Source organism: Scleropages formosus, chromosome 22, assembly GCF_900964775.1.
Source record: "Scleropages formosus chromosome 22, fSclFor1.1, whole genome shotgun sequence".
Classification (NCBI taxonomy): Eukaryota; Metazoa; Chordata; class Actinopteri; order Osteoglossiformes; family Osteoglossidae; genus Scleropages; species Scleropages formosus.
The window spans coordinates 14,063,831-14,082,004 of record NC_041827.1 but is presented as its reverse complement, the minus strand read 5'-3'; the positions used below and the strand labels follow the sequence as shown (position 1 = coordinate 14,082,004).

Below are 18,174 nucleotides of genomic sequence, written 5' to 3'. Positions count from 1 at the left end.
GGGTTATTTAGGGGAAGCTCTTCTTTACTGATATCAATCAAAATACAGAAAGTACTTTGTTCAAGTTACTCCAAAAACACTCCTCTTGTCTGTATGCTGCATTATAGTTTGTCCTTCTACATCTGCAGCAGAGACAATGTTGTCTGGCAGAATTTTCTTTATTCATTTTGTAAAATATTTTGGATATGTTCTGAATACGTAACTGAAACAATGAAGCAACTCGAGGGAAGGTATACTGGCAGGGAAATACACTGGAAAACACTAATTTCTAAAGCACACAGAATTCTGGGAAAATGATTCGCAGGCCACTTCCGATTCAGTGACGTCACAGAAGGGCGGGGTTTAATCGCCACATGCGGAAAAAAGAATCGAAGCATTTGCGTCTGCGCACAACAGCATAACCTGCATGAAGGGTGTGTGATACAGTTCAGGTAAGAGCTCTCAAATTTTGTGTCGCATTAAACGTTACGATGTTTTTATCTTTTTCTATAAGAGACATTGGCACATTCCGTTATTTGCTTTTTTCATTGTCGAAGTGCGCTTTGGTAACTTGCAAAATAATAAAACTAAGGGCGGCTGTGTGTCGTAGTTTATGCGAAGTTTCTATTAATTAACTGAAGTACGTAATTCTATCATCATGTTTCTCTTCCACCAGGTCCGTTTGAGTGATCATGTGGCCTAACCAAGGTAATATATCTGTGACGTTTGTACGTTATAATTCAGCATTTAAACGATCCTTTTAACATTTTCTGGTGGCACGACCAGACATGAACGGGTTATGGCCAACTAGCAAAGACTGACTGAAGTCCAGGAGTTTTTTTTGTTGTGTGGCGGAATGTAAATTATCTTAGTAAACAGAACTGCTGGGTGTGTCTGAGCAGACGCCCTGACTGACTGTTCTTCTAAGTTAAATATTAATCAATAATGCACCATTTTTTTACATTTTTTATTTTTTAGACACTCATACTGTTCAGACTTGTCCTGGACATTAAAAGTACTCAGTATAGCATTTGTCTTGTGTTTAAATTTATAGGGAAACATTGACTTTGAGTGTTGTCAGTAATAAAGTCTAAATTAATTATTTAATTAATGGTGATGATTTATTGTTGCAATAATCCAAACTATTTCCAGGACCTCCAATGGGCTATCCCACTGCACCAGCAGCCCCCAACCCAGCTTTCCCTCCTGGACACAACCCAGCCTATCCTCCTGGGCAGAACCCACCCTTTCCCCCCGGCCATAATCCTCTTTACCCCCCTGGTATGAATCCAGCGGTTCCACCTGGTGTCATGCCTTGCCCAGTGCCAGGACAGCAACCTTACCCCATGGGTCCTGGTGCCCCTGGTTTCCCTGGAACCAATATGTCTGGAGGTTTTCATCCCGCCCAGTATCCTCAGCCAGGGGGTTATCACCCTATGGTTGCTGGAATGGCAGGTGCTGGGACTGTGGTGGCTGGGCATAAAATGAATAAGAAGATGAAGAAGAAGTTGAAGAAAGCCCACAAACACCATAAACATGGAAAGGTAGGTTACGTACCTAGAGCATAAATACCACAAAGATTGCAATCTGGACTTTGAGTTAAACTGATAATAATGTTATAATGACAAATACTGTGTCAGATCTGACTCACTTGCAACAGATTTCTTTGTGTTGTCAAATCAATGTGGGTTTACTGATTAATGAAGCTTATACAAAAACATTGTTTAGCCCATGGTCAGGATTTAAAATTATTTCTAGACAGTAAAAGTTCTACATGTAACTCACTTCTGGAAAGTTTTGTGAGCAAATACACATATACAGTAACCTTGTATGTTATCTGTGAATTTTTAGGAGCTGTATTCAGTTGTTTTGACACCTGTTTATTTTACTCTTCTCAGCATTCATCTAGCAGCAGCAGCAGCAGTGATTCCGACTAATGTAACTGACAAGAAAAGAACATGTAAAGAAACACAAGTGCAACTGCCTGTCATTGTGTTCTTTGGAAGTTAACATACGATGCATGAGAAATTAATGTAAAGGAAATTAATTTCCAGATCATGTTATGCAGGGATGATATATCCAGATATTTTCCTTGGCATTAAATATATTTATATCATTTTCTGTCTTCTGCCTTGTAACATAAATACACAGTATGGTTCCACTAGATGTTTTGGTTACCTATTATTTCACTTTTATGCTATTGTTTATGATGTTCTGGCCAATATGACCTATTAATTTTATATTTTGTAAGAAAGTGAATATAAATTATAGATAAGATTACTAAATATATGTTTAGAAGTATTTAAGTGTTTATCTGTTATAATTAAGATATTAAGTAAACCAGTTTAACACTATTGCAGGGACCACAAGAATGCATTTTATTTTTATACCTATACAGTAACATTTTGAATACATTTCCAGTTAAATATTTAGTTATTCCCTGTGTGGGAATTAGATGAAATGACATGGAAACTAAATCTTTACTCTTTATATGAAATTCACTGAAATTTGTTTTGCATGTACTTTTTATCTTGTCAGCAAGATGCACTACATATTTGATTGTTTACTGAAAAATATAAGCTCCAGTAAAATCAATTAATGTGCTATTTGTAAAAATGGTCATTACTTTCAGCAAATAGTAACTGATAAAGTGATTACATATACAATTCTAATTTGACATGAGGAAATTAAAATATCAGTTTGAAGATGCTGCTTCAACTAACAACTGATAGAGCACAGTCAGTTCCTTTGTTTGGGAAGGCCATTTAAAACTTTTAATATTCTTTTGAACTGAACTCCAAGTGTTTGTCTCTTTCAGATCTGTTTTACTCATGTAATTCTGATAATGTCTATAACAAATGACATGTCAGGTGATTTTAAATTGCCCATACTGTGTAAGGTAATGTGTGTATGTGTGCCTTGGCTCCCTGGCTTGCCTTTTCACCCTAGGCTTTTAGTGTACGCTCTATACTGCTGCCACCCTGACTTGGAAGAGTGGTTAATGAAAGTGAGTGTGAAAAAAGAAAAACACATCAGTTCCCATTAAAGTTTTATGACAACATATTAAAAGAATGGAAGAGATGTTTTCCAAACAAAAGCTAACTAGTTGTGTGAAAATAATAGCTGTGGTGAAGGAAACGCAGCAAGGAACAGGGAAAAAAAAAAAAAAAAACAATTAAATGTTTACATGTCTAACAATTTTAGGTATACAGTATGTAAAGGACCTACATGTTGTAAAAATAAATAATGTACAAAGAGGGATTACTGCCTTACACAAATAATCCTGGCAACATCTTCAGTGCTTTCATATGTAATGCAGAAAATGTTAGTGTTCATACAGCAAGGAACACTGCACAACTTCAATGAGAACCTTACACGACCCTTGGCATAAATCTGCTTACTCACTGTACTGGCCAAAAGAAAACAGATCATATTTCAGTCAGAGAATAGCCAAGGAGGAGGTATGAACACAATGACATCATAACCGGTAGTGTAAAAGGTTGTCTTACTCTCCGAATGGTGTTTGTTCTAAAGCCCCACTGTTACTAGTGTAGTATCCTTAGATCAAAGCGCTAAGTCAGAATTGATACAGTAAATTGAGTAATGGGTGAATTAAAATTTGTCTAAAATTGTATGTCGCCCTGGACGAAGGTGTTAGCTAGGTAAATGGTAATAAAAATAATAATATGTCATTTCTTTGGGCTGTCATCCGCCATAGCATACGACGCCTTTCCTTTCTCGTTTCCACGCGGTCGGGTGGGCGGGCAGGCTGCCTCGTGCCGCAGTGTGTAGCGGGTGACACTTGCGCACTTTCAGTACACAAACGGGTTATTCTGGCCAAGCCGGGAGAGTTGACACTGAAAACCTCTGCGCCACTCTGCTAATTCCGCTTATTTGTTCATATCTGAAGAAAGGCGGCTGCACATCAGCAAACCATTCCCGTGAAACCAGGAGCCAGGCTGCGCGAGCGTAAACATGACAGCCCGGCTCGGCACGTGCTAAGCCCCGACCCGCGGCCGCCACGCAAGCTACGTCAGCGGGTCGCGCGACGCGTCTTTGCACGGGAACGTGACGTTGTTTTTGTTTGGCGACCTCGCGCTACGAAACCGCACCGCGGAGGAAAAAAAAAAAAAAAAAAAGACAGATTAATAAAACGCCATCGACGCTACTGCGTATTCGCGTCCATTACTACCATTCGGCTCGTTTCGTGGCTCCTTCTCTTGCGGTATTTTCATTCGGGCTGCGTGCGTGTCAGACGGGGGGGGAACCCGGGGGGATGGGTGAAGGGTGAAAGTTGAAAGGTGGCTGTTTTGTTGTCTTTGTGTGAAAGAGTGGAGCTTCATCTCGCAGCGAGCTTTCTTCCCTTCTTCCCGAGTCCTTCTCTGACGCTCCCCCGGGCCCCGGGGTGCACACCCTCCCGAACCTCTCCCCCTCTGCCCTCGGAACCCTGCCCTCCCCCGGAACGCGCCTGGAAGCGGCCAGGTCAGGTAAGAACGCACGAGGTTACGTTTTGCAGCAGGGGGGCTGTGTGTGGTACGGTAGTGTCAGTGGGGAGGATCAGGATGCGACTGCCGCATGCTGGCCCGATGGTCTGAGCTCAGCCGCGAGGCGGCCGCGGCGCGCATTGCTTGTCTCCGCCTCTATATTCTCCGTCCCTCCTGCCGTGCCGGCCCGGGGCTCCTGTTCGCCATAACGCGCCGTCGGCCCGTGGCGCTAACTTAGTTAGGCTCCGGTTCCTTTTCCCTGGCCAGGCTCAGTGCTTGTGCCCGAGTGGCCTGCAGCACACAGCGCATACGACCCCCCATCCCGGCCGCCGCTCGCCTTGCTACCTCCTTACTGTCCCGAATACCCTGTTTAAAAAGCGTAAATAAAAACTCCCGTCCGAAAGAAAGGAAGCGACGGGCGGGAGCGATGGCTTCCACTCTTCGGTGGACACGAGACAGTGTGTGTGACGTGACGATGTTCTCTAGCTCGTACAGTAATGACTAATGTGACTGAGTGTGCTGCAGCTAAGTTTGCAGTCAAAAGCAGCATTTTTTTAATTATTGTTTTGCTTACGAAAGGTCGTTGGTATTCTGAATTTAAATTATTTAGTTTTACGTAATTAGCAGGTATTCTGAGGCACACGAGTAGAGAGTGTCGGACATTCTCCAGTGGACAAGCCCTACGTGCCCCCCCCCCCATCTGTCTATGTTTAACTCCGCTGCACTGACTGTGTTGAGTGTTACTGCTCATAATATTTTCGGTTCCCCTAACGGATAACATAAACATGTAATGCCCTTCTGGTGTCCACGAGTGAACACACGTGATCTAAGTTACAGGTCTTTTCGAGCGGTCTGAGGAACTTTTCGAGTTTTCGTCATGCCTGTGGGCCACTGTGCTTCCCTGGTGACAGTGTTGGTGAGGCGTTGCTCATGAATTGGGTGAATTCTGGCACATTCGCGAAGACTGACACTGATATTGAATATAATCCTGAAAGGGTTTATGAATAAAGTTTATTATACATTCACATTTGTTTATGTAGCATTACCAGCAGACAAACCTTTTCACCACGGTAACTTACACTGCTAGATACACTACTTGCACTGGGTCACTCATCCATACATCAGTGGAACACACACACACACACACTCTCTCACTCACACACTATGGGGAACCTGAACCCACCCCTTTGGACTGTGGGAGGAAACCAGAGCACCCGGAGGAAACCCACGCAGACACGGGGAGAACATGCAGACTCCACACAGACCGAGCGGGGGTCGAACCCATGTCCTGTCGCACCACCCAGGCGCTGTGAGACAGCAGCGCCACTCGCTGTACCACTATCCTGCCGATTATATAAATAGTTTAAATTGCTTGTGTAAAGTTAATAGGTGGTCGTCCCCCCCCCCCCCCCTTTCTTCTCTGTTATTAGTGGGTAGGGAATTTTGTTGCTGTTGTCCTGTGGTTTGTTGGCTTGTTCCGGTCATCCAGATTCCTGTGTTGTTGTCCTCCTCTTTCTCAGATTCCATTCTTTTGACCAAAGACACCCAACTATTTGACTATCCAGGTTCCGTCACCCTACGCTGCAGCAATGGACTCCGGTGTGATTGAAGGAGGGCTTAATGTCACTCTGACCATCAGGTTGCTCATGCACGGCAAGGTTAGGATGTTCACTTTGCTTATCATGAAGATGACAGCTGGAATTCCAAACCAGATTTATTTAGAACATCTAGCAGTGTTAATCTTTGCCATTTATATGACATGCATTTTTGGTGGAGCTTTCTGCTTGATAATGTTCTCCTTGATTGAAAGTTTCTCATGTTTCACAACAGTGGTGAATGGAAGTGAATGTACAAATCAGCATTAATGTGTTTACATTCTGTGTTTCTTATGTCTTTTTAGGAAGTTGGAAGTATTATAGGCAAAGTAAGTAAAAGACAATTTGTTCCTTACAAAGTTGTTTTCAGTCAGTCACTGATGTATGAAGTAGTTTTGATGTATGTCTTTCTCAACAGAAAGGTGAATCTGTAAAGAAAATGAGAGAAGAGGTAAGGTGGATGTAGTGTTTAAACTAGTACAATGGACTGGTAAATCTAATCTATTAAAAACCCAATCAGGTGATTCTGTCTGCAGAATGTAAATTCAGATTTCATTCATGAATGGATGAAAGTGTTACACATTGTCTTATGTGCAAAAAGAAAATTAGCATTTAAAATTAAGTGGTGCTCTCTTTATCACCTGTGGTTTCTGGGATAGGGTCCAAATCACCATAACGCATACTGTGTGTAAACTGTTAGTAATGATTGATGAATGAATGAAAAGGTGAGATGAAATGATTCTGTTCTCTTGCTGTTCAGAGTGGTGCACGCATCAACATCTCAGAGGGGAACTGTCCGGAGAGGATAATCACCCTGGCAGGGCCCACTACCGCCATCTTCAAAGCCTTCTCGATGATTATTGAGAAGCTTGAGGAGGTGCGCCCCATACACTCTGCCCATGCTACTCCTTTTGGGTGCTTACCTATTTCCACTCCTGTACCTGTCATTTATAAATGTTGTACAGCAAGTTCTGGTGTGTGACCACGCCTTTCCCCAGGATATAAGCAGCTCCATGACAAACAGCACAGCCACCAGCAAGCCACCCGTGACTCTTCGCATTGTGGTACCGGCCAGCCAGTGTGGCTCGCTCATCGGCAAAGGTGGCTGCAAGATCAAGGAGATCAGAGAGGTGGGCATGGCTCAGGGGGAAGTACTCATCGGAGGGCAGTGAGTACATGAAACCCTCAGCATTTTTTCCCACAATCATAATGTTGGTAAAACACAATGAGCAGTCAGATTTATTGTTCACTGATGCCAAGGAATAAAAAAAAAAAAGTATATTTTTGAGCAGTAAACAAAATGTGTGCAGACTCTCACATTACTTATGTTTTACACCCCTCCTGGGGCATAGGCTGCCAACAAGGGCTCTCCTTTGAAGTTTCTTTGTTGGCGTTTCCAAGGAGAGCCCTTGTTGGCATTTCTGTAGCTGGCAAGGTTCTTACGGTGTGGGGTAGCTAGCCCCGTGCCCAACCCTCCTCCTTTCTCAGCTGGGCTTGGGATTGTCCATGGCGGAGTTAGAATCTCACGTTAGTGTGATGAAAACATTTGATTACGTGCGTGAGGGAGAAGCCAACCACAGCTTCTAAATATGGTAATGAACTACATACATTAAAGGATGTCTCAGTCCCTCTGGCAGTTTAATTCTATGAATTCACTGGGGAGACTGGCAGGTGTATTTCAGTGTTGAGCTACTGAGGGATGCAGTCTGCAACAGGCTTTTAGAAACACGGATCGCACAGACCTGCCAACTTACCAGCCTGAAGGCATGCTTGGTGAAATGTTTAGCTATTTTTCTGTCCTCCTAGTCAACAGGTGCACAAGTTCAGGTAGCAGGGGATATGCTTCCAAACTCCACAGAGCGAGCCATCACCATTGCAGGCACTCCCCAATCCATCATTGAGTGTGTCAAGCAGATCTGTGTGGTCATGCTTGAGGTAGGACTACAGTGCACTCTTTTCTTTGTGATTATTGGTTTCTTCTGAGGCTCTGAGCAGTAATAGATGCTGTTGGTGTAGAAGGCAAAATAAATACTCGCTCCAGTGAATTTCTTCTCTGTTTTGGTCTTTTACCATTTCTGTATGCCTCGGTTTCCTTCTGCAGTCTCCTCCAAAGGGTGTTACCATCCCATACAGACCCAAGCCGTCAGGCTCTCCTGTTATCTTTGCAGGAGGTCAGGTATGTACCAGGCTTGATGGAGGTGTCTTGTTTTTGCTGGAGACAGTCCTTGAACCTTTGATTTGACACACTAATTTTTGATGAAATTCTTATCTGTCATATGGTCTGCACTATCTGTGTTGGAATTATAAATGCCCTTTACAACCCTTATATAAATGGCAATAAATCTTTTTAAATGACGTTGTCCGTTTCACTAATCATTTTTTGTTTTATTAAAAATTTCACAAAATTTTGTTTGAATACTTATATTGGTACATTGTGTTTGCTCTGTGAAATTAAGTGGATGGTGTGTGTGCATACATATACTATATTTTTTGTGTTTTATATATAAATATCAAATTTCAGTGTTAGAAACTCATACTGATAAATTACCTTTAATGAAATGGGAGTAACACACATTTTATTTATAGCATTTCTGCTGGTTTCCTCCATTTACTCAGACATTTCTCTGGAGAGGTTACAATTACCAAGTAAAAATGTATATATGTGTAAATGGTAAGTTTACTGTAAGATCCTGTTTTACCTGCAGAGAGTGCTTTGCAATATTGCTTCTGAAATGGTGGCACTTCCACTCTGTCATATATTGAAATATTCAGGAGGATTACAGCTAATCTCTAGAATTCAGCAGAAATGTATTTGATTTGTAGTTGTGAAAAAGCACCATTTTGCAATGTTATTTTAAGGCATGGTTTTTTAATGCATTTTTTACATCTTCTGTTTAAGGATTATATCATTTTAACATTGTATTGATTATCAGTAGAAATCATGTAATGCATGTAACTAGACAAAAAATGGAGAGATTTCAGGAATAATTGCTTGTTTCCTTAGTATGCAAACCAGGATTAAATCCAAGTGAAATATTTCTGAAATTTCACATTCCTATTTCCTGACTCTCCATATTAAAGCCTGTAATGTTTTATTTTCACTTGTTGTATGAATTTAAATTACAGAATTTAAGATGTTGATAGAGCCTCTATATCAAACAATGTTCTGTTTTTAAACATTTTTCAGTTGCAGGTGTTGGAGAAAATAATTTAAGTTACAGGAAAACTATTGCTAGATGATTGAGAACATTGTCAGTGGTGTCTCATGCCTCAGATGTCTTAAATTCATACAATGATTTATTTTTGAGTATGTGTTGTGTTAAATGTCTTTATGGTAAAAATATGATCACTGCTGTTGGCATCTGGAACACCATAATTAAAATGAGCCTATGTAAACTGAAGTAGGAAGAAGCTGAATGCTCTGAATTTTGTAATAGCATTTCCTGATGTCATTTGACTCTCTCTTCTACTGTTTGTTGATTTTTGCTTTTAAAATCCCACCAGAACACATTTCTGTTTCCTTCTGGTACTGACAGAATTTATATAAATACTTGTGAAAATGACTCTGCAGCTAATTTCAGCATTTCTTTAAAAGTATGCTTATTAAAAATGACATGTTTTGGGGTGATCCACTTTTTCAAGGGAAATATTTATACATACTGATGCCTCAGCAAAATTTTAAACTAAGTCCTCATGTTATATTTGCTTTCTTTCTGTGTATGCTTTTGACAGAATTCCCTTTGGCTATGTCCAGCTGAAATGATTGCTTTTTCTGTTTTTGTGATTTTACGTTGCCTTATTGCATGTGGGCCGAAAATATACTGCATGCCTTTTAGTATATTTTGTCTTTGATGTAAATGTGACATTTTGGCTGCCTTTATCACGACACGAGTTCAAAGATTAGCAGCAAAACTAATTAGCACAGTTTCATTATAACTGGATCCTAACTGTAGATTTCTACAGTTCCTGGTGCTGATTTATTGATGAATTATTGAACATGGCATGTCTGAAGGGCCACCTTAAGGAAAATGGCCTGGTTGTAAAGAAATCATCTGGGTGGTATTCATTTTCACACTGTTGTAGTTTTCTTATTAAATGACTTCAGTTGGAGAAAACAAGTGTTTTACAGATTAAAGCATAATAACAAACACTTAAGAATTGCAGATTTGAATATGTGGTTTCTCACACTGGATAGGTCAGTTTCAGATCTGGCATATTAAAGGGGAATTGAATATTATGTGCAGAATTGTAACAAGGGAGAAGGATGTGTTTCTATTTTTATTTTTCTTTTAAAGTTCATTCTGAATTTAGTTGAAAGGGCTAGCAGAGTGGATCTTGGATGTCTGTTAAGTCAGAGGCGTATTTGAGGTGATCCCCTGAACGCTGTGTTCTCGTTGCAGGCGTATGCCGTTCAAGGACAGCACGCGATTCCACAGCCTGATGTAAGTGCTGTAGCTTCCTCTCCACCATCTGTGCAGCCTTGAACACCTACCCCAGCTGCAGGGGAGGGTTTCGGGGAGTCTGTAGGTCAGCAACGTTCAATGTAGGCGTTCATACAACCTAATCGAGCGTCTTTATTTCACCCTGCCCCCCGCCCCAGTTGAGTTGTTGAGTCTGTTATTTCAGACTTTTTTTTTTTTTTTTTTTTTTTTGTCATACTCTGTAGCATAGTTTATTTGCTTTTTACAGTCTGTAAATGTTTTTTTTTTTTTTTTTTTTGGTCGGTATTTTTGTTTTTAAAGGAAATCTGTGAGCTAGGATTGATCAGTACTTCTTGAAGATCGTGTCTGGAAGAAAAGATTGGTGATAGCTGGTTCAGTGCTTTGGGGTTGGTGTCCAATCATCTTTCATCTGTCTTGCTTTCGCCTACTTTTTTGTCTGAACTGTGTGCTCTCTCATCCCATTGCTCACTGAGCACTGGTTCATGTGTATACTATGCTCCTGCTGTGAAGTATTTTATAAGTAGAAATTTTTTTAATAGAAATGGCAAAGATAATGATGTAAGGAAGAGATTATATGTCTTAGTCACCACAACTCAAGTAAAATACTGCTGTGGAAATGTCATAAGCACCTTATTCAGCTACACATGTTGAAGATCAAACTATACAGCCACTATTCTTTGCAGCAGCTGGCTGAATACATAATTTCCTCCGTATCTTGTTTTGGATCAGTTGCTTAAATAGAAACATCTGGGTTTTCCCTTTTATATTCGGGAATGAGCAGGTTACTAAAGTGGCTGAACATTTTCACAACCCTAGCCAGTACAATTCTGTTATTTGCATTGTTACACAAACCAAGCCAACATGGTATTTATGTGCTCCATTGTAATTTTTGAAGTGTATGTGCAAAAAATCTTACTTTGTCCATGTGAAGAGTAATTGGTTGAAATCCAAATCACTGACCATTTCTGTCTTGTCAGACACTTTCTTGCATCACTGCCTTATTCAGTCGATAGATCAGAACCAGGAAGACAAAGACAACAAAAATTGACATTCTTAAAAAGAAGAGTTATGACAAAAGAAACAGGATGATTGCTCAGATGTTACATTAAAAGGTGTCTTTGAAGCATTGCAACCATATTATGTTACCAGTTTTAAAAATGCAAGCTATAGTGCATTAACAATATATAAGCTCTAATTACTTTACAGGGAAGTAGATGCTGGTAACATTTTTGAGACCTGGGTTTAGTATTCCGAGTTGTTCTTTCTAGGTTTGTAAATAAATGAGCCAAGTGACCCATCCATCAAATGCCTGCATTGTTTGCACAGTTGAGCCTGGGGAGGTTAGAATGGATGGCTAAGCCATTTGAGACTCCAGAGAAAACAGTGGAATAGTTTCACACAGACTTGTAACCCAAAGGTTTCTGCTTGGTGTTTCGCTATGGCCCTACTTAACAATTGTAACGGGAATGGTCCTTAAGTATAGGCCTACTAGAGACCAAAATATTTCAGACATGACAGACATGTATTTTTATATTGTGATAAAGAGGAATGAACTTAATTGTTTTGGCTGGACAAAGCAGTCTAAACAGAACCTGGATTTCCATAACAGTTTCCATCCCATAGTCCCTTTTGACACTTAACATCATCGTGTGCATCTTGTAACTGTGATCCTCATCACTGTAAATCGAAGGCATCACTGAATACAAATATCAGGTGTGAACTAAAATTAAAGTGAGTACACTCAGAAATGAAGAACTGAAATGTTCACGTGACACACATTTAAAAAAAAAAAATGTTTTATATGCTTAACGAAATAATGCCAGCTGTCCACTTAAATTTTGAACCGTTTACATTTTACAAATTATTCCAGATTTGCAAATAATAACAAATGGGAATGAAACTTCAGTTAGCTTTAGATGTACCAGCTCATAGAGTTCCCACTTTTTCAAGATTTATTAGGCACTGACAATATTTTACTGCCTTCTTTATATGTTGGTGGTTTTGAATTATATTGGTGTACATAAAGGTACAATAATACCTTTATGTACACCAATGTAATGTGAAATACGAAGTAAGTTCTGCCCTCTTGTTCGTTGAAGTTATTCAGTGTCACTATACTGACCATGGACTTGTGCATCTCCTTTTCTTCCTTTCCTTTTCTCTCCCTCTCTTCCTCTCACAGTCTGCCTCTATTTCTCCACAGCTCACTAAACTTCACCAGCTGGCTATGCAGCAAAGTCCCTTTCCACTGGCCCCCAGCAGCCAGGGCTTTTCTGGTAGGTCTCTTGGAAGGGTGGGAAATGCTGCATCTGTCACTCACTCTTGTCATTCTGGTATTTGCTATTGTATTGCATACACTTGCGATGCTGACATTTGAAAATAAAACCATAATAGGGAATAGCCGTCATAAAATACCCAAGGACTTAAGTTGAGCAATAACCTTAGCGTATTCCTGAATAGCTAGCCGTTTGTAGTCAGTGAACTACAAATTGCAGAGAAAAGGTTGGGTTTGAAAAAGGCTTCATGGAATTCTTCTGTTTGTGTGTGCATGCATGTGCACGCTTTCCCCTCCTCTTATCAGGAATCGATGCCTCCGCTCAAAGCAGTTCCCATGAGATGACCATTCCAAATGATGTGAGTTTTCAGTCACAGCATGAAATCTTTATTTAAGCATTTTTTTTTATTTAAATGTTGTCTGAAAATCTTAATGTACTCTTCCCCCTAGTTAGCAGAAGGAATTTGTCCTGAAAAGTTTGTGTTTGGCTTCCTTCAAATGAAGAATTTTCATGATTTATCAGAAACTGTTTCTGCACTCACAAAAAAAAAAATGAAAAAAGGTCATATTACTAGATTAAAGGGTTTCCAAAAATGAACTGATGAATCTTTAAGATTCATCATCACCATCATCGTTATAACAGATAAAATGCAACAGAGGCAGGAGAAAATAAAATCTTGTAACTTTGAAGGTACCGTCAGTTCTGCAATAACATAAATGTAAAAAAAAAAAAAAAAAAACAGCTTGGTTTTTGATAAACAAGGAGGCATTGAGAGGAGTGGAGGGGGAATGTAGAGTTATTTGTCGTGTTGGAGCGGGACAGTTGGGCTCATTTTCTGTTCTCAAATCTATCATAACACTAGGGAAATGTTCTGTCAGTGAACTGAACAATTACACTGGGGACTCAAACTATGAACGCAATTTGGACCAGAAGTTTGTAACTCGATTTGCCTGTATCTCCAAAGTCACCACTTTGCAGTTAGTAAAAGCTGAATACTTATGTAGACGATTTCTTAAGTGGGAGATAATTTGAAACACTTATAAGGTCTTAGTACTGCAGAAATAGACATAAATGATGCTGTTTGTGTCTTTTCAGTTAATTGGCTGCATTATCGGCCGCCAGGGTGCCAAGATCAATGAGATTAGGCAAATGTCTGGGGCCCAGATCAAGATCGCCAACCCAGTGGAAGGCTCCACTGACCGGCAGGTCACCATCACTGGATCGGCTGCCAGCATCAGCCTGGCAGAATACCTCATCAATGCCAGGTAATTAAAATGTCATGCGCTGTCCCCTTTTGTGATTTTGGAGATGTACTTTTAACCTCCCCTGCTGTCACTACTGCTCATTTTCAGACTTCTTAATGTAGTACTTGAGGGTCACAATTATCCAGAAAACTTCATTATGGGTATTTCTCAAATGCCCTTCAGTTCACCACTCTGCTGTTGTCAGGCTCCTAACCTTAACCTTACTGGCATCTGAGGAGGTTTATTTTGGCTCGTCCTGCAGTTTTAGTGAAACTGCTTTACCAGTAAGGTTTCTTGTCCCGTGCCTTGTTCGTCAAGTTCACCCCATGTCAGTGTGTGCCCCTATTCTCCAAAGCTGGGAACTCCTCCCTCGCTCCTTCCCTGGCCCTCACCCAGCTTGCCCTGTAACCCGTCCCGACTGTGTGTCCCTCTGTTTTTTTTCCCTTCTCTCTCTCTTTCTCTGCAGCATAGAGTCCTCTAAACCTTCCTCCCTGAACCTTGAACAGACCCACAGCACGAGCCTCTGCACTCTCTCCACTACTACCACCACTCCTGCTGCTGCTGCTACTACAACTGCTACCTCTTGCTCTTCCTCCTCCTCCTCCTCCTCCTCGTGTGTGGTGCCTTCCCCAGCCTCCATCTCCCTGTCCTCCCTACTGGCAGCAGGCCCCTCCCCTTCCACCTCCACGTCCTCCTCCGACCCCGCAGTCCCCAGCTCTCCTGCCTGTGTTTCCAGTCTGCTCGGCCTCAAACCCCTCCCCCTTCTGGCCCTCCATGTTGTCAGCGGGACATCTTCCAGTAGTCCCGCCCCCTCAGCCACCGCAGAGCCTAAACTTTCAGCAGACTTGGGCTCCAAGTCCAAGAAACGCAGGCTCTCCCCATATTAGATTATTTTTATTATTAATTGAACATGCAAAAGGGGTTTTATTTAATTTAAATGAAAAAACTTGCCATGTTTGCACTGTCTCTGGACACAAATGTGTAGCATGCTGTCTCCTAATTTGCAAAAAATAAAAATCCCAGAGGCTGCCTTTGTAATTTACTGGCTAGTCTGTGATTTCCCCAAACTGCTTCATGTCATATAGAGGTTTCATTATGTTTTGAATTATTTCATTCAAACTTTTGGACTCCAAATAGATGTAATATATAGACTCTGGATCTTCACTTTGTCATTGAAGTCTGTAAGCATTTTGTGATTTAACTTGCCTGCTGAACAAGAACTAAATTAAAATCCTTTGCACAGTTTTGTGATCAGTCCAGACAGTGGAAAATTGGATGAGGTGTTTTCAGAGCATACGTGAAATAGCTGGTTTTCTGCAAAAGCAGTTAGAACACTCTATATTTTAATGTAACGGTAAACCATGCTATAATTGTGATGTTTAATGAAAATGCCCACCTTGGTCATTTCATCTTCATTTTGCGTTCATTACCCCTTTGATGACGCTGTCTGGAAGTGTTAGCCTTGCAGCAACTTTTAGAATTGCCCACAGCTTGTCCAAGAATAATACCATAATGTCTAGTTTCATAAGCATTCTCTCCTTCCCGGTGTAACATTGGAGTCTATGCTCAGTGTTGCAGGCTCTACGGTTGTGTCCCGGTCATAGGTTGATAATAAGGAGGTCATTTAATGGCATTCTGGCTGGCCATGTCACTTCTGAAAATCCTGTGTATGTGCATACTGCCCCTTTTTCCTCTCTGTATAGCCATGATTTCTAATGTTCAATGTCTGGGTTAATGGATTTTATTTTGCAACTTGACTCTGTTATTAAGAATGCCTTCATTTTTTTTTTGTGTTGTTGTTTTTCCTCTCCCTTCCACCAACCCCTATCCCTCGGTATTTCCAATATCTCACTCCAGGCTCTCCTCCGAAGCAACAGGACTGGCAACCAACTGACACATGACACTGCATCTGCACTAAGCCCCAACACACACTTTTTACCATCAGCTCCTTCTAAAGTGGTTAATGCAAAAATCCAATTTTTCCAGCTGTTTACCTTATATTATATTTAAGCCCGTTACTAAGTTTTTCTGCCTTCCTATTTATTTTTTCACCATTAGACTTTTTGTTTTTAATTGCCTATGAATTATTCTGGTGGTTTTAAGGATGTTCTTTTGATAGGGGAACACTTCTGTACTTTCCCTGTCATTGTGACTTTACCATCCCAAGAATTCCAAGAGGAAAAATCTGATTAGGCATAAGATTTAGTTCTGTAATGCCAGATTTTTTCTTTAAATTTAAACAAAAATAAAATATAAAAGGAAAAAATGCTGTTTTCTGCGTTTAATTTTCCGTTTGTATTTTTGTTTCCTAGAGCACCTGACATCCTTGCTAATTTGTGAACCCTTTCCATGTTTGAAAATGGTGACTCTCAAACACATTTTTGGAAGTTCTTGACAAAATGGGAATGTTGTTGTTCAATCAGGCAAAAAGAAAGATGCTGAACTTGTTCACTTATGCTGTTGGGTTATTTGAACTAATATACACCACTTTGTAATGGTATACATCTTAATTATAAATTGTCATTCTTATTTCTGCATCAGACTCTTTGCCCTATTGTTTCTGAATTGTCAAGAGGTGTTTGTATTTGAGATGGGGGGGGGGGTTTGGGGGCAGGGTGTAACACTGAGGCAGAGCCTTTCTTCTTTATTTTCTCTAAAGACTGCTACTGAACTAAGTTGGAATATTTGTTTTAATTGGAGAAAAAAATATATTTTTTTATCTACCAAAGATGACTTCAGATGACTGACAGATCTGTTATTTATGCTGACACAAGGTGGCGATAATGGATTAACACTAGTTTCCTGCTTCTCTCTGCTCAAATTTGTTTTTTGCAGGAAAGAAACTTTGCATGTTTTCAAAAACATTGTAGACTTGAGCGCCACAGAATTGTTGGGGAAAAAATACAGAATTAAAATATGAAATGCTACAACTACTGGCTTTTGAGGTGGTTCTTTTTCACTATGTTGACTGCATGTCACTACATGGAGCACTGCAGTTTTTCAGCTCAAGATGCTGGAGAGGCACAGTGAAGCTTAAGGTCAGTCATTGCTTTTAAAATTTTTACAACTTTTCAAATGTTGGAGTTGAGCTCAATATTTTCTATAAACTTGGGTAGTAAAAATGTGTGTAAACAGTCAGCCTGTTAAGGTCTCCTTATTAATTTTCATTTGCATTTACTAATTTAGCTGATGTTTCTCACCAAAGTGACTTACAACATTAAGCAACTTAGTTATTTACCCCTTCATACAGTGGGACCATTCTACTGGAGCAACTTAGGGTAAGTACCTTGTTCAAGGGTACTACAGTTGGGATTCAAACCTGTAACCTTTGGGCCCAAAGGCAGCAGTTCTAACCACTACACGCCTCTATTTAGAGTTCATTTACTTTTCTCATCAATTTTTATGTGTATGTTAGTACTGTGAAATGCTTAGTTTTGCAGTTTCTTTCATATAAACTTAATTTCCTTTGTTTTAGCTACTTCATTGGAAATGAGAAGGTCATGACCTGATATTTGGGGTAAAAGGCAAGTCTATCTTTTGCAACCTGCCACTAATTAGAGATGCAATACCATGGTCTGAAGGTAATTTACCTGATGTTGGTAGCATTAGATCAGCAAAAAAAGACAACCAGTTTTTGTTTAAAATTCTATAAAAAATTTTGAATTTGCACCCAGTTCATAGCATGATTCAGAGCTCTATAGATACAGTTTAGATAAACAGGGAAAGGTAATCTTTTGTAGAATTACAGGAGTTACGCAGGGGTGACCACTGTTAAGTGAACATACCTTTTCTTGTCATAGTTATGGTGCATAGTAGGTAGCATGGGAGTCTCAAAATGCCTCGGCTACCCAGCTATATGTAGGTTTGATCCTCATTCAGTCTATGTGGACTTTGCCTGTTTTTGTTGTGTGGTTTCCTCCCACAGTTCAAAGACATGTTTCAGGTGAACTGGTGACTCTAAATTGCCTTCATTCTGAGTTACATTTATCTGACACTTATCTCCAAAGCAATTTATAGTTATTTACCCATTTATAAAGCTTGGTAACTTTGCTGGTGTAATTTCAGGGTAAGTACCATTCTTAAGGCTGCTATAGGTGGAGGTAGGATTTGAACCTACAACCTTTGGGTTAAAAAGCAGCAGTTCTAACCACTAT

The 18,174-nt window shown here is 40.3% G+C and overlaps 2 protein-coding genes across 4 annotated transcripts; both read left to right on the top strand.

The window, feature by feature from the left end:
* The first annotated feature begins 343 nt into the window (after positions 1 to 343).
* On the top strand, positions 344 to 2,209 carry prr13 (proline rich 13). Its single transcript, XM_018742347.2, has 4 exons — positions 344 to 431; positions 656 to 687; positions 1,132 to 1,523; positions 1,878 to 2,209. The coding sequence occupies exons 2-4, from the start codon at positions 672 to 674 to the stop codon at positions 1,914 to 1,916; spliced, it is 447 nt and encodes a 148-aa protein (XP_018597863.1). The 5' UTR covers positions 344 to 431; positions 656 to 671; the 3' UTR covers positions 1,917 to 2,209.
* Positions 2,210 to 3,766: 1,557 nt separating this feature from the next.
* On the top strand, positions 3,767 to 16,950 carry LOC108928399 (poly(rC)-binding protein 2). Of its 3 annotated transcripts, none has more exons than XM_018742299.2 (13): positions 3,773 to 4,466; positions 5,984 to 6,121; positions 6,364 to 6,387; positions 6,477 to 6,509; positions 6,819 to 6,935; positions 7,057 to 7,188; positions 7,865 to 7,993; positions 8,160 to 8,234; positions 10,459 to 10,500; positions 12,704 to 12,776; positions 13,082 to 13,134; positions 13,872 to 14,041; positions 15,878 to 16,950. In XM_018742299.2, the coding sequence occupies exons 2-13, from the start codon at positions 6,053 to 6,055 to the stop codon at positions 15,912 to 15,914; spliced, it is 954 nt and encodes a 317-aa protein (XP_018597815.1). In that variant the 5' UTR covers positions 3,773 to 4,466; positions 5,984 to 6,052; the 3' UTR covers positions 15,915 to 16,950. The 3 variants fall into 3 exon arrangements, with proteins under 3 accessions (XP_029103534.1, XP_018597815.1, XP_018597814.1); XM_018742298.2 differs by having other exon boundaries at positions 3,774 to 4,466; positions 12,683 to 12,776; XM_029247701.1 differs by lacking the exon at positions 15,878 to 16,950 and having other exon boundaries at positions 3,767 to 4,466; positions 13,872 to 14,045.
* The last annotated feature ends 1,224 nt before the right edge of the window (positions 16,951 to 18,174 follow it).

What these genes read in the sequence shown, in the direction of transcription:
- prr13 (XM_018742347.2), top strand. An exon ending in AACACCATAAACATGGAAAG is followed by an intron (nt 1,524 to 1,877) that starts GTAGGTTACGTA and finishes TACTCTTCTCAG; the next exon opens with CATTCATCTAGCAGCAGCAG.
- LOC108928399 (XM_018742298.2), top strand. Translation starts at nt 6,053, where the DNA reads ATGGACTCCGGTGTGATTGAAGGAGGGCTTAATGTCACTCTGACCATC. An exon ending in TTATTGAGAAGCTTGAGGAG is followed by an intron (nt 6,936 to 7,056) that starts GTGCGCCCCATA and finishes GCCTTTCCCCAG; the next exon opens with GATATAAGCAGCTCCATGAC. An exon ending in CAGCAGCCAGGGCTTTTCTG is followed by an intron (nt 12,777 to 13,081) that starts GTAGGTCTCTTG and finishes TCCTCTTATCAG; the next exon opens with GAATCGATGCCTCCGCTCAA.